We start from the raw sequence: 16448 nt of genomic DNA, 5'->3' as shown, positions 1-16448 counted from the left end.
ACTGGTTTTCTAGAAAATTTTAATTTGCATGTAAGGAGTGGTTACTGCTAATTATCTCCACCTGAGTTGTCCGGCCTCTTTCTATTTAAGACCGGCACTCAGCATATACTATTGTCATGAGTAAGGATCAGAACCTGACGATCCGAAACTCGTAGATGTACATGTTGGATTTTATTCTGCACCCATGAAATAAAGATTATCACGTATTACTACTGCCATCTTAGAAGCTGGATCACTTTCTTCTGTTGCTTTCGTCCACGCCTGGTTCCTGGCGTTTTTTCCGGGCTTCCATTGGTGGTGATTCAGATGAGCTCCGCCACACTCCATTGTATCCTCCCAAATCTTTCTTTACTACCTTACAGAAATCCTTTTCTAAATATATATGAAAATGTAAAATAACCCAAAGTTAACAGACGTCTGGGCCTTCAAGCCTAATATGAACCTATATTTTTAAGTAGATGGTTGGATTTGGTCAGTATGACTAGGGGTAAACTTTCTAGAGAAATGGAGCTATAATTAAAATAATCTACAAACATCAATCTATTATGGACTCAAGACTCAGTGAATCATCTCAAAGATTGTATCAGTGAGATAGCAAACACTTCTCAAAAAAAGTGGTATTCCATAAATGCTCCTGGTCTGACGGTAAGGACAGAAAATCCAAAGGGTGCTTTTGGAGCATGTCAGCTCTGTACACAAAAAAGGAAGACCAATTAAAATATAATATTTTTAGCTCAAAATGAGTACAATGCAATAATAAACAAAAATTTCACCCAAAGGTGTACATAGCCTTTAAGCCTTCATATCTTGAGAAAAAGACTTGGAAATTTGGTTTTCGGACAAAGACACAAAACTTCTTTCATCCCATTCCCATGGCTTTTTTGTATTGCATATGTATCCTAGAGAAACACCTTTAAACTTATCCCTAGATGGTATTGGACCCCAAGAAAGTCTATTCTATTGGCAGAGGTGGTTTTGCAGTCAGTCCCTTCCTCTTCATATTTTTCTTCCAATGCCAATCTCCATACTCAGTTGTTGCAGAAAAACTTTTATTACCCCATTCACTGGCTCAAGCTTGACCCTCATTCGCTACAAGAATCGATTAATAATGCACATCAAATTTGCAGATGGGAGAACCGCTAGAATTAAATTTTCATGAAAAAATGGACACTATGATTTGATTAAAACATCTAAAGCACAAGACATTGGATAGAAATACACTCACCAGATGGAGTTGTGAAAGGACCGGCACAACTCAGTTATCAAACAGGATGAGTATATCACAGAAGACTGCAGCTACCACCTCGTCCGTTGCTCCACACAGAAGCCAGAGGATAGATATCTGATACCTCCTGGTATCTGATGAAGGGGGCATAAACACATTATATGTGGCAATTTTATTTAATTTTTAATAATAAATGTTCCTTTTGTTTCCTTGGAACTATGATTTGATAGGTATACAGTAGGACATACTACACTGCTCAAAAAAATAAAGGGAACACAAAAATAACACATCCTAGATCTGAATGAATTAAATATTCTTCTGAAATACTTTGTTCTTTACATAGTTGAATGTGCTGACAACAAAATCACACAAAAATTAAAAAATGGAAGTCAAATTTTTCAACCCATGGAGGTCTGGATTTGGAGTCACACTCAAAATTTAAGTGGAAAAACACACTACAAGCTGATCCAACTTTGATGTAATGTCCTTAAAACAAGTCAAAATGAGGCTCAGTAGTGTGTGTGGCCTCCACGTGCCTGTATGACCTTCCTACAACGCCTGTGCATGCAACTGATGAGGTGGCGGACGGTCTCCTGAGGGATCTCCTCCCAGACCTGGACAAAAGCATCTGCCAACTCCTGGACAGTCTGTGATGCAACGTGACGTTGGTGGATAGAGCGAGACATGATGTCCGAGATGTGCTCAATTGGATTCAGGTCTGGGGAACGGACGGGCCAGTCCATAGCATCAATGCCTTCGTCTTGCAGGAACTGCTGACACACTCCAGCCACATGAGGTCTAGCATTGTCTTGCATTAGGAGGAACCCAGGGCCAACCGCACCAGCATATGGTCTCACAAGGGGTCTGAGGATCTCATCTCGGTACCTAATGGCAGTCAGGCTACCTCTGGCGAGCACATGGAGGGCTGTGTGGCCCTCCAAAGAAATGCCACCCCACACCATTACTGACCCAATGCCAAACTGGTCATGCTGGAGGATGTTGCAGGCAGCAGAACGTTCTCCGCGGCGTCTCAAGACTCTGTCACGTCTGTCACATGTGCTCAGTGTGAACCTGCTTTCATCTGTGAAGAGCACAGGGCGCCAGTGGCAAATTTGCCAATCTTGGTGTTCTCTGGCAAATGCCAAACGTCCTGCACGGTGTTGGGCTGTAAGCACAACCCCCACCTGTGGACGTCGGGCCCTCATATCACCCTCATGGAGTCTGTTTCTGACCGTTTGAGCAGACACATGCACATTTGTGGCCTGCTGGAGGTCATTTTGCAGGGCTCTGGCAGTGCTCCTCCTGTTCCTCCTTGCACAAAGGTGGAGGTAGCGGTCCTGCTGCTGGGTTGTTGCCCTTTTACGGCCTCCTCCACATCTCCTGATGTACTGGCCTGTCTCCTGGTAGCGCCTCCATGCTCTGGACACTATGCTGACAGACACAGCAAACCTTCTTGCCACAGCTCGCATTGATGTGCCATCCTGGATAAGCTGCACTACCTGAGCCACTTGTGTGGGTTGTAGACTCCATCTCATGCTACCACTAGAGTGAAAGCACCGCCAGCATTCAAAAGTGACCAAAACATCAGCCAGGAAGCATAGGAACTGAGAAGCGGTCTGTGGTCACCACCTGCAGAACCACTCCTTTATTGGGGGTGTCTTGCTAATTGCCTATAATTTCCACCTGTTGTCTATCCCATTTGCACAACAGCATGTGAAATTTATTGTCACTCAGTGTTGCTTCCTAAGTGGACAGTTTGATTTCACAGAAGTGTGATTGACTTGGAGTTACATTGTGTTGTTTAAGTGTTCCCTTTATTTTTTTGAGCAGTGTATTAGGCTAGTTTCACATTAGTGCTTAATATCCATCAGGCTGTTATGGCAGGAATCTCTCTGCATTGCCGGAAGCTGAAGTGTCGCCGTCTGACGCCGTTAACTATACCGGGGTCGGGCATAGATCTGGTCGCAACCCAACAAATATGCAGAGAATCGGCTGAAAAATATTTGTCGGAAGTCGGCTGTAACAATCGTTTATAGATTCTAAAGTGAAAGATCGTTGGCTGAACGTTTTTGAAATTGTTCATTTTAGCAGACAAATATTGCATGTGACCACTAGATCTAGACATGTTTTTTACTCTTTCTTGCTCCCATTTTTGTTTTCTATTAATCAGGTGTCTGAGTATTTATTAGGCATATGTGGTTTCTATTCATTATCTTTTCAATGTGATGTGTGTTATATTACTCAGAAAAGCAGAAAATATTGGCTACACAACCAAAAATCTGCTTTCTTTTATGTCCATATACTCTTATATTACAAATCTGTGTTTTGCTGAGCAATATAGCATCCTTAGCATGCTATGGACCCATATTGCACATCAAAGTGCCCCATGCTGAATTATATGGGCATTGTTTCCTAGGAGCATTTATTTTAGGGGAGAATAGGGTGCACTATACTATGTACTATATAAAACATTTTTATTCCGAATCACTGAAAAAATACTAATTTATTGTGTGTCATTATTACATGTGATGATTATCACTAGAGACCAGCAAAGTTTTGAAAAATTCAACTCTCCAACTTCACCAAAGTTAGCCAACAAATTTGATTCATTACGAATTAATTCGGCACAAATCTCTATATAATCAGGTATACCCAGGCAACTCTGTCTTAGGGTACGCTGCACCGACCGTGCTGAGGGTGAGTTGCGGCCATGCTGCGGTGAAGAACCACATGGCCAATTAGCCTTCTGCCATCTGCTTTTCCTCCTTTTCCACATCATCTAATATCGATCAGAATATGTCATCAGGAACATCTAGCTCCTCCTCTGTCTGCATCTTGCTGACTTTCCTAGGATATGGAGACTTTGAACAACAATCTCTGAGGGTTTAAACAAAGACTGCCTTTCTCCTCCTGCTGTTCTGTAAATGGAGTAAATAAAAGTGCTTCCCTGCCCGCAGTCTGACTGCTGGGATACTCATGTTGTATGTGTGGGACTACCCAGCTGTACAGTACAATGACATTGCTGATACACACGGGATCTTTCCGCTACCTGTTATGCAAATATCTGCAGACACTTCATCACTGCCAGCAGAAGAGTACAGAGGAGAGAACTCCTCTAATGTTTGTCAGCTCTGTGTTTGCAGCATTGAGGAGAGAGGGAAGATCTTGTACCCAACATGTCCCCTCAGTGCCTGGAGAAGAGGAAATCTTGCAACTGCTCAGTGCATGAGGCAGAGCCTCCAGCCCTGAGTCTATGCTGCTGATGGTAGAAGGGGTTAAACTCTGCTGAAGAATCCAGTGGGAGGGGAACATAGGGCAGAAGACAGCTCAGCCAGTAGATCAGCAGTGCAGGGCATGGCTTATCTCTACAACCAGCACAGCCTTCACAGTGACGCTCCGTGCACAGCGGCAGACCTGCTCCTCCTGCTCCCTCAGGCTTGTGAACAGAACGTCATCAGAGCAGGGAAAGAAGCTGACATCACAGGTCATGTGACGCTCAGATAACTAGGAGAACAAGGCCCCCGTAGATGAAGTAAATTAATTGAAAACCCCTTACATTTGCTTAGTTAGAAACATTCAAAGAACAAAAAAATAACTTGGACAACCCCTTTAAAGGGGTTTTCCAGTTACACAAAGAATAACACCAGCATTCAACATTACTGCATTATATAAGTGAGATAAGTTCGGAGTGCATTTTGACTCCTCCAATGTTATTATGATCTGCAACCCAATGTTTACAACCTGGAGTAAGACTCGTGTGTAGTGTCTGTAGCATTAGGTCTCTGCCTCTCCTTTCACTCCCAGCAGAAACATCACAGGTCCAAGCCTGCTTGAAGTCCTGCTGGAAAAACCCTGCCCTAAGGGCTCATGCACACGAACGTTTTGTCCGGCTCCGTTCCTTTTTTCTTGCAGCCCATATGTCGAACTATTCATTTCAATGGGGCCTCAAAAAACGGAAATGACTGTGTGTATTCAATATCCGTATGTCCGCAAGTCCATTCCGCAAAAAAAAATAGAACATGTTGTATTCTTGTCTGTTTTGCGAACAAGGACAGGCATTGTTACAATGGATCCACACAAAAAAAACTGATGTAACACGGACGTCAAATTGATGTCATCCTTTTTTTCACGAATCCGTGTTTTGTGGACCGCATGAGCCCTAAGAACCAATTCACACAACTGTATTTTTGGCCGATAGGATGCAGACCCATTTATTTTAATGGATCCGCAAAAAATGCAGACAGCGCACCATTTGATGTCCGCATCCGTATGTCCGTTCTGTAGAACATGTCCTAATTCTTGTCTGTTTTGCGGACAAGGATAGGCATTGTTACAATGGATCCACAAAAAAATAAAAAACTGATGCAACACGGAAGTCACACGGAGGTCATCTGTCAATTGATGCTAAAAATTGCAAAACCGGAGAACCCACTTGTCTCACCTCAGACATTTGGGGCATATTGGTCTGTCAGGTGAGGGTCCAACCTCTGGGACTCAAACCTATCTTTAGAACGGAGCCCTCAAAGTGAAGAACGCCACACCGCACATTTACGATGAGACACTGTGATCAGATTTGGAGAGTCAATGGAGTAAAGAGTCCTTAGGGTTTACTCTTCTCTTTGCAAAACAGCATAATCCGACTTCAGCAGGAAATGCAATTTTTTAGAATATATTGCGGGTGATTTATCAAAACCAGTGCAAAGTAGAACTGCTAGTTGCTCATAGCACCAATCAGATTGATCCTTTTATTTTCCAAAGGAGCTCGGAAAAATAAAAGGTGGAATCTGATAGTTGCTATGGGCCACCTAATTTCACATTAGTGTTTTTTGCGGACCCGTCATGGATCTGCAAAAACGCTTCCGTTACCGTCATTAATGGATCCGGTTGTATTATGTCTTATATAGCCAAGACGGATCCATCATGACCACCATTGAAACTCAATTGGGAACGGATCAGTTTTCTATTGTGTCAGAGAAAACGGATCCGTCCCCATTGACTTACATTGTGTGCAGCGTTATTCTGTCCGCGATGTGAGCGCAACCAAACGGAACAAAATGCATTTTGGTGCATTTCGTTTAGTTCAGTTCAGTTTTGTCCCCGTTGACAATGAATGGGGACAAAGCTGAAGCGTTTTCTTCCGCTATTGAGATCCTATGACGGATCTCAATAGCGGAATTGATAATGTGAAAGTAGCCTAAGCCAGTTCTACTTTACACTAGTTTTGATAAATCTCTCCCACTGTGATTTTTATTTCCAGGTAAGTACATGACTTATGATGAAAGTGGCATAATAGAGGATGTGCGGGAAAAATAATGAAGTCATAACCTCTGAAAAAATTTATGGTGGAGCTTTAAAGGGAGTTAGGCAGCATTTTGGACCCCTCTGACTGCTAATAGTGCTATTTAGGAGTCGGGAAGCAGTGTAAGCATACTTGAAGTGAGACTCATACAGACTCTATGTATTAAGAAATCCAATTTTAAACCCTCCAGGGACCGTTATCACAAGTGCTATAGAGGCAATTCTTCCCTGTGAAGTGCTACCTGAAATGAACACTTCTCCAGCCCTCCCTCTGTTCTGAGTGACAGCTGTAGCATCCAATCAGAAGACCGCTTGTCATTCAGAGGAGAGGTTGGGACTGGGGAAGTGTTCAATGTAGAGAGCCAAGGGCACAGAACAAGAAGGGATCGCCTCCATGACACTTGGTGTCAGGAGTCTTAAAAGTTGGATTTCTTGCTCATACAACCTGCATAACCATCACGAAGTTATCAGATATTCGATTCGGCTGCATCGGCAAATTTCACGAAGAAATTTGATTAGTTAAAGAATTACTTTGTCACAAAACGCATTCCATTGTATTGCATTGATTGCATCAGCTCCTGTCATTGAATCCCCCAGATGCTGCATTCATCGAGGATCACGGCATCTGACACTAAAATTGAGGCCTTCAGGGTGAATCAGGGTAAAGAAATAAATAAAACATAATCACCATACCCATTTGCTCGCAGAGAGAGCCATTGCGGCCATCTTGATTGAAGAAACCATGCAAAATCTCGCGCAGTGACGTCATCATGCTGGCTGGGCTCGGTGACGTAATCACTGATGACGTGGTGACATGGGAGATTTTTTAAGGTTTCTTCAATCAAGATGGCTGTGATGGCCTCTCGGAAGGCATATGGATAAGGTGAGTATGTTTTTTTATTTCACTGCCATTTAAGGAAATTTGGATCTAAGTCAATTTGTTTGACTTCGGACTCGCTTATCTCTAACCATCACCCTAAGTATTATTTAACCGTTCCCCACTTCCTTTCACCTATATCGTACTGTCAACAGATTTGATGAGTCAAAACTGCTGATAGACTCCCTTTAAGATGGCAACTGTATTCATTAAAGTTTTTATGTCAGATACTAGAATCATGATGGGCAATTATTAATGTAAAACACCACTTAGCAACATATCAAAGGTTTTGCTCGGTGGGGGTCTGAATGCTGAGACCCCCACCAATTGCTAGAAAGAGGAGATAGAAGCACTTACATAGCATGCGCTTTCTCTTCACTGCAGGACATGGTTTCAATAAAATGGCTTGTTTCGATTCTGTGCCGGCGCCTCTTTACTTCGGCGGAACCACCTCCAGTTTAGGAGTTTATTAAGACTACAGTCTAAAACGCGGGTCTTAATAAAAGTGCCCCTATAGAATAGTATTATTCAGGCACTCTATAGTATCATATAAAATGGTATAACATAAAAGGGACTTTAATACATGGTACTGCAGTGATCATCCAACATAAGGTCTGCCTTGTCTGTGCATATGGAAAAGCTGTGTAATTGATGTGAGGAATATGGATTAATATTTACTGTCAGCCATGTCCTCACACCCACCATTTGCTGAAAGATGGCAAAGGAAATCAAGCTCCACAGGGGGGCCCTGCTTCAAAGCCGCAGCCAGATAGCAGAAAACTCCTAGCAGGCCACATTTGGTTACATTTCACACCTCCAGTCAGACAGCACGGATCCTGCAGGAAAACCCCCAGCAGGAGGTATCTGCCCTTGCCAGGGTTTTGTGGGTCATTTGCAGCTAGTCCAGCAGGGGGGGGTAAACCCCTCACAAAGGTCGGGAAGGGAGGGACCGGCTACAGGTTAAAAGGCTTGTGCCAGCAAGCGGGCGGGTCTTTTCTCTGAAAGGGGGTTACATGGTGCAATGTGTTTGGAGGGACCTGCAACCGGCTGACCTCACTGCCTCCTGTGAATATAGCTAAGAACTCATCACTACCCAAAGGACTCATATATCTGGTAAACTGAGTTATTGCTCTGCTTAACCCTGTTGTACCTATATCACCTGTATCTGTAACCTCAGACCACTGTATATATTCTCTGTGTATTGTGTTATATCTAGTGTACCCTTAAGGCGATTAAATATATAATTTAATCTTGTGCTGTCTTGTATCTTGATCACAAATCCCCACGTCCGTGTTTCGGCCTAGTAGAAGCTACCGCGGATTGGTTTCTCACCCTATATAATCCTGTTAGCAGACAGGGCTTATATAAAACAAGAAGCCGGTGGCAGATACCCGGGCTGAGACAGCGCTGTTTTCACTGCGGTAGTGAAAAGGCTCTCTCAGCTTGTTGCCTCTCTGTGCCCGCATGGACAGGAGGTGTCTGTTTAAACTGTACCAAGCTGACCTTACCTGCTCCTCTGGAGGGCGTAACGTCACGTTTTGGTAACCCGTGACCATACCACGCCTCGTGAGCTTGACGTAGGTGACGTCAAGCGGGCATGAGGAGTGGTATTCGTCACACTTGATCCCTAAAAATTAGATGCCTGACTCTGACCATGCTTAAAGGAAATTAATATCATGCCAATTTTCCCTTTCAACTTGCCTCTACTTAAAGATGACATACATTCCCCATGTAATAACAATCCTGGAGCATCTATTCTTATGACTATGTTGTGGCATTCCTATATTTTTCCTTCTAGAAGTTATAAATTAGTTTTCAGCAGTTCTTAAAATAAGCCCAGATGGGTGTTACCAGTTGGAGGTGCGTTCCTGCACCATCTCAAACTGACAGCACTGATTGGATAGTGTAAGAATGCACAAAGATCCACCTCACTGGTAACATCCATCTGGACCTTCAAGCTGCTAGTAATTCATTCATAACATCTAGTAGCAATAAGGAATGGCCCAAAATAGAGCCATAAGAAAACATGCTACAGAATTGGTATTACATGGGGATGCAATTAGTTACTAAAACGGACATGTCAGGAGAGGTTACAGGCCCTTTTTAAGGGACATATTATAAATATGTAATTTTTAGTGGTATGTTTTTGGGAACATGGTACTGAAGATGGGCCAAAAGTGATCACAGTCAAAACTGAGGTTGTCTTCTCCTACAAATGGTCATGAAATTCGTCACACTAGAGATACATGCTAACATTAAGACCAAGATGACTATGTCTATATGGAAACTACAACCGAATGCACAGCATGTAGTACACACTGACGGGTGTGTTATCTGTTTTTTCTATAAATGAATCTATCTTTCTCAGCCAACCCATACTACAATGATAATCCAAGGCATAATATACATTCATCATGATCCAAGGCATACTATACATTCGTCATAATCCAAGACATACTATACATTCATAATCCAAGACATTCTATAGACATATTTCAACATTGTTTGTATCTCTTTGACATAGGCTTTCCCAAACTGCATTACTTAGGCTAATTTCAGACTAGCGCTAGAGATCCGGCAAGCTACTCCGGAAGGCAACAGCCTGCCAGATCTCCCTGCATTCCGGCACTGCCGGAAGCTTGTAAGTCTCTGTCCAGCCCCAACTATAATAGGGACCAGCAGAGAAGCATTTTTTTTCCGGCCGCTTTTCAGCATATTTGCCAGGATCAGTCCTGCTGGATCTCTAGGGCTAGTCTGAAATTAGCCTTATGTGCCACAGATTTTTTTTTTCTGCCAGTTAAAACCAGATAGCGATACATCTCCTTTTTTTCTAACCTTTTTATTCCCTGGTTACAGTTTTTTTATTCTATTTCCTGTACATGATTATGGGGTCTGCAGTCTTGCCTGAGCTGTTCTTAACAGCATTTAGAGAACATTTAAAGAATTGCTTTATGGAAGCCCCACAGTCCATAGGAGGGGACCTCACTGACCTCTATGGAAGAGTTTTCCATGTCTGCTCTGTGGCCTGTGCAGAGGTCATTATACTAGGAAAGAATATATATGTTGGTGTTATCTATGCACAGAGGTGATATCTGTTATTCTAAACCTGTCTGTAATGATAAGGAGATAACTGCAGACCAATAAGTGGCACCTATTATTAGGTCTAGTGCCCAGTGTAAAAACAGGGTTTTATGTTTTTTTTTGTTTAAATATTGGCATGGAAAATTAAAAATTAACATCACTAAAATTCTTTAAAAATGTGTTTAACATAAAAACATGATTTAAACAATAGGTCCTTTTCTGATGACACATTCCCTTTCAATTGACATTACTGTTAATGTGTACTTCCTTTCCCATGTGAAATTGCACATCATGATACATAATTAGTTCTTATTTCGAATGTGTTTTCTATGATTTCAGGGCACTGAAATAAATGTCGGCCATTATTTGGAGTTTAAGCCACCGCCGATTATTTCTATAGCTATAAAATGATCCAGAGACATAGACAGTGCACATTTAGCCTCGAGTTCTCAATATTCAATGTGCAATTGTCATTTTTTCTGAAAGGACCAGCAGCCTAAATCATCCACACTGGAAATATATATATATATTTTTTTTTATTCGCTACAAACCCTTTCACCTGCAGGGCCATAAAACTGTGACTGAGTATAGGCAGATTACTTCCAGAAGAAGGAGTAACATTAGGAAATGTATGCACTGTAAAGGATTCGGCCTCTGCGCTGTGCCCGGAGTCTGATGACAAGCTCAATTTGAATGTTTACCTCGGGATCTTCGAAGACCTCAGGATCTTTGTGTAACGCTGGAGGATATAGGGCTACAAAATCGCCTTTCCTCAGACTCACTGACTGGTCATCCTCCAGCTCCAGAAGAAAATCCTCTTGAACTACACGAATGTTCATGGAGGCAGAGCATAATCGCAGTGACTCGTTTATAGCACTACCTGAGAAATAGAAAAAAAAGAGGACATGACAACGGTGCCGTTATGATTTGCTCAGAGAATATATTGCCAATGACTAGACAGCCCCACCGGGCTCCATAACACGAGTATATTTCCTGCGCTGAGGTTAGAGAAACACTACAGTGGAAGCATAACACTGCATGTAATCCACATAAAGGGTCTAAATTACAGTTTACATGTGCTAATAAATATACAAAAATTACAGTCAAAGGAATTTTGTATGGAAACAATTATAGCATACCTTCCTCATTCATTGGAAACCTGCATAGTATAGAAGCCTTGCCAATGAGATAATTAAGGCCGCATACAAAATACCGTTCATTTACATAAGGAATGAGCAATCCTGGGAAATGTCGCTCAGCCCGCGCGCCGCAGCAATGACCTAACTAAACTACGCCTCTCATCCTATTCAGCCAGATGAGTGATATCCTTGATTTCGGAAAAATATTTACAACGTTTTTTTTAGTTTTTTTTTTCAATTCTAAAAAAAATGCATTCGCCCAAACGTGCGCCACATCCTAAAACGCGTTAGAAGTCGAATGTCCTCTGTGTTCCCAGTGGCCTTCACCTTTTGCTCCTAGCACGACAGATTTTATGGGTAATTTCCGGCAATTTATCCTGGCAGTTTGAGGAGAAGTCCCAATGGGATTAGTATGAATAATTTGCATAAATCATTCTGATCGCAAGGCATATCAGCATGTAGCTGCTGTCTAAATCCGCATCTCTCGTTTTGTAATCAAACCTGACTGTTCCTCCAGCAGCTTATATCGGGGGCTGTAATGGGGCTTGATCTCCTCTAATAATGGGCTTTTAAAATAAAATAAGAGCAAATAAAGTCATTTTTCGCAGCAGCAGGCGCCGAGCTAGAGGTGATGGAGAGAAATAAATAAAAGCAACATGTTAACAAAAGCACCGTGCACGTCCATAAGCAAAAGGTTAGCTATCAGAGACAGCGGATCCCTGGTCTACACGATGCTTCTGAAAAAGATAATAACCAACGTTCTTTCAGTAAATATTAAATCTGTTGCAGCATGCATAGCAAATAAAGTGGCCTTGGAAGCTTTCTCGCAGGAGGTTTTTCCTTAAGCGTGCATTTGTCTAAAGAAATGAGGCTGCGGTCAGCTCTGTGTGGCCAGCGCTGTGATTCAATGTGACGTACAGTGAGTCTGTGCATATTCTTTTGGACTGCCTTCGTTACTATAATCAGGCAGAGTCAAATCGGCTTGTTGGTGACGAAGCCAGGGAACGACTCTGGTTCCAGAATATGGCCTCTACTGCGGATAGCCACAAGGCACCTGACACGATAAATTTCAACTGGCAGCGCTCTGGCAACGAAAAACTTTACACGGTACAAAATCAATGGGTCCAGCCTCCATTTTACTGCTTTTTGCAGACCGAAAAAAATAAAATAAAATTATAAATCTGAATATTCGTTCAAAAACGGTGGCTGACATATGCAGCAAAACTATTTACCCGAGGAATTTCGTCAAGGGTGAGAAAGAATAAGGAGGACAAAATATATATATATGCTTGAACCTGCTGCTGCGATAAAATAACTGGTTCACATTTTATATCCTGGGTAATGCGGACACATCATGTTGGTTGACAGTTTTCCAGGAAGCGTGGCAGTCTGTGCCCAGTGCAGTATCACAGATGACAATTGGGTAAGCATATCTTATGCAGAAGTTAATCACAATAATAGAGCACAAAGTGTGGCGTAGCAGTCAGATCGTAAATGACAAATCTGTTTTACCTTCCAGTACCAGTTATGTGTGGAAGACGAGCTTGGCTGTAGCTCTGAGCGATCATGCCGATAATTATTAGATGACAACAGTAATGAGTCACATTATGATCACCAAAGGACAGGGGGACTTATTTAGGTCTGTCGAAAAAAAAAAAAAATGCAAACGGCCACCCCCCCCCCCCCCCTTCTCTCCCTCCAACCAGAGAGAAAGTGCTCAGCTTTCTACTCAACCTGCACAAATATCAGACAATATACAGTGAATGGAATCACAATAAACCTACGGCCTCCTATCACACTTGTCATAGTTCAGCAGGCACCAGCAAGTGCTACTAACAGACCAGCTGGGTAGCTTGGGACGCCTTCCATTCTGCACCATGAGGTACAGTAAATTATCTTGCACAGTACAGCAACATCTGTTTCTGTGCTAGTGCCGAACAAACAAGGCAATTTAAAGAATACCTAGGGATAACCAGGCAGCAAAAGAACACGACCCCCGCCCACCCTTTTTTTCTTACGCATTAAATTCTTGTGCTTTACGCTGCAAAAACAGTGTAAATATGAAATTTTCAGTCGAGGCTTCTTTTTTTTTTTACATAAATAAATTTTAGAACATCTCCAGGTCTTCCATCCCTAGGTCCCAATGACTATGACTAAACTATTATTATTTTTTTTAATATACCGTATTTGAAGGAAACGTTTCCATGTTCATATAAATAGTGAGCCTTAAAACGTTATTTGCTATACTTAGTTCACATGCCTTCAAGCATTTGTCTTCCAATTTCCACTGAATAAATGCGTACTAATGAGAAACAGAGCAAGCTGCTTAGGCAAAACTGGGGGACTTGAGTCTGGCCTGCCACCAGCTTCTGATAGGCAGGCAAATTGAGTTAAAATGGAGAGTCTTGTCAGCTGGAATACAACAAAGTCGCCAAACAACGAGCTGTCAATCACCCAATCAAACCGGGGGACTGCAGGTAATAAAAGGTCACTTGCTTCATTAGCTGCTTTGGCTATTGTCGGCAGGTTAATTCTAATTAACCTGGATGTAAATCTCTCAGACAACCTGCAGTGTGGACAGCAGTTATCAAAATATATTATATTTATGTCTGCGCAAAGCACACTGATATCATGTCATTATTAATCATGTATCATTACAGGGAGTGCAGAATTATTAGGCAAATGAGTATTTTGACCACATCATCCTCTTTATGCATGTTGTCTTACTCCAAGCTGTATAGGCTCGAAAGCCTACTACCAATTAAGCATATTAGGTGATGTGCATCTCTGTAATGAGAAGGGGTGTGGTCTAATGACATCAACACCCTATATTAGGTGTGCATAATTATTAGGCAACTTCCTTTCCTTTGGCAAAATGGGTCAAAAGAAGGACTTGACAGGCTCAGAAAAGTCAAAAATAGTGAGATATCTTGCTGAGGGATGCAGCACTCTTAAAATTGCAAAGCTTCTGAAGCGTGATCATCGAACAATCAAGCGTTTCATTCAAAATAGTCAACAGGGTCGCAAGAAGCGTGTGGAAAAACCAAGGCGCAAAATAACTGCCCATGAACTGAGAAAAGTCAAGCGTGCAGCTGCCAAGATGCCACTTGCCACCAGTTTGGCCATATTTCAGAGCTGCAACATCACTGGAGTGCCCAAAAGCACAAGGTGTGCAATACTCACAGACATGGCCAAGGTAAGAAAGGCTGAAAGACGACCACCACTGAACAAGACACACAAGCTAAAACGTCAAAACTGGGCCAAGAAATATCTCAAGACTGATTTTTCTAAGGTTTTATGGATTGATGAAATGAGAGTGAGTCTTGATGGGCCAGATGGATGGGCCCGTGGCTGGATTGGTAAAGGGCAGAGAGCTCCAGTCCGACTCAGACGCCAGCAAGGTGGAGGTGGAGTACTGGTTTGAGCTGGTATCATCAAAGATGAGCTTGTGGGGCCTTTTCGGGTTGAGGATGGAGTCAAGCTCAACTACCAGTCCTACTGCCAGTTTCTGGAAGACACCTTCTTCAAGCAGTGGTACAGGAAGAAGTCTGCATCCTTCAAGAAAAACATGATTTTCATGCAGGACAATGCTCCATCACACGCGTCCAAGTACTCCACAACGTGGCTGGCAAGAAAGGGTATAAAAGAAGAAAATCTAATGACATGGCCTCCTTGTTCACCTGATCTGAACCCCATTGAGAACCTGTGGTCCATCATCAAATGTGAGATTTACAAGGAGGGAAAACAGTACACCTCTCTGAACAGTGTCTGGGAGGCTGTGGTTGCTGCTGCACGCAATGTTGATGGTGAACAGATCAAAACACTGACAGAATCCATGGATGGCAGGCTTTTGAGTGTCCTTGCAATGAAAGGTGGCTATATTGGTCACTGATTTGTTTTTGTTTTGTTTTTGAATGTCAGAAATGTATATTTGTGAATGTTGAGATGTTATATTGGTTTCACTGGTAAAAATAAATATATGAAATGGGTATATATTTGTTTTTTGTTAAGTTGCCTAATAATTATGCACAGTAATAGTCACCTGCACACACAGATATCCCCCTAAAATAGCTAAAACTAAAAACAAACTAAAAACTACTTCCAAAAATATTCAGCTTTGATATTAATGAGTTTTTTGGGTTCATTGAGAACATGGTTGTTGTTCAATAATAAAATTAATCCTCAAAAACACAACTTGCCTAATAATTCTGCACTCCCTGTATATCACAGGGGCCATATAAAGCCAATTGGGAGTTATTGACAATACGGCAGTAAGGAAGGGCGCCCTACTGAACCTTTCTTAGAGGCATGGTGAATAAGCAGGGCTAGTTGGAAGAGATGTACCTATGGACGCCATATAAAATATGAAATATGTAGTAATATCATAATTCATTTATTAAATGCATTGTTTGCTGCATATTTACTTTCATAGGGGTTTAGGAAAGTTAAGAAATTTTAATCAGGTTTTATCAATCTGAGCCTGATCTTACCATGTTAGGCTACTTTCACACTAGCGTTATTCTTTTCCGGCACTGAGTTTCGTCCTGGGGGCTCAATACCGGAAAAGAACTGATCAGTTTTATCCTAATGCATTCTGAATGGAGAGCAATCCGTTCAGGATGTCTTCAGTTCAGTCTCTTTGCCTTTTCAGGACTGAGATAATACCGCAGCATGCTGCAGTTTTATCTCCGTCCAAAATTCAGGAACACTTGCCGGAATGCCGGATCAGGCATTTTTTCCTATTGAAATGCATTAATGCCGGATCCGTCCCTTAGTGTTCCGGCAAAATGGACTCGGCATTGCGGTCTGCGCATGCTCAGACCGCAAA

The 16448-nt window shown here is 42.2% G+C and overlaps 1 protein-coding gene across 1 annotated transcript in view; it reads right to left on the bottom strand.

Moving 5' to 3' along the window:
* The window catches only part of LOC121001040 (cytochrome P450 7B1), a 303677-nt gene that overhangs the window by 22375 nt on the left and 264854 nt on the right, over nucleotides 1-16448 (bottom strand). The window contains exon 5 of the mRNA XM_040431923.1: nucleotides 11183-11361. Within this exon, the coding sequence (XP_040287857.1) occupies nucleotides 11183-11361 (179 nt within the window). The remainder of the gene's footprint in view (nucleotides 1-11182; nucleotides 11362-16448) is intronic.

Source organism: Bufo bufo, chromosome 5, assembly GCF_905171765.1.
Source record: "Bufo bufo chromosome 5, aBufBuf1.1, whole genome shotgun sequence".
In the NCBI taxonomy this organism is placed as follows: domain Eukaryota; kingdom Metazoa; phylum Chordata; class Amphibia; order Anura; family Bufonidae; genus Bufo; species Bufo bufo.
This window is presented reverse-complemented; position numbering and strand designations above follow the sequence as displayed.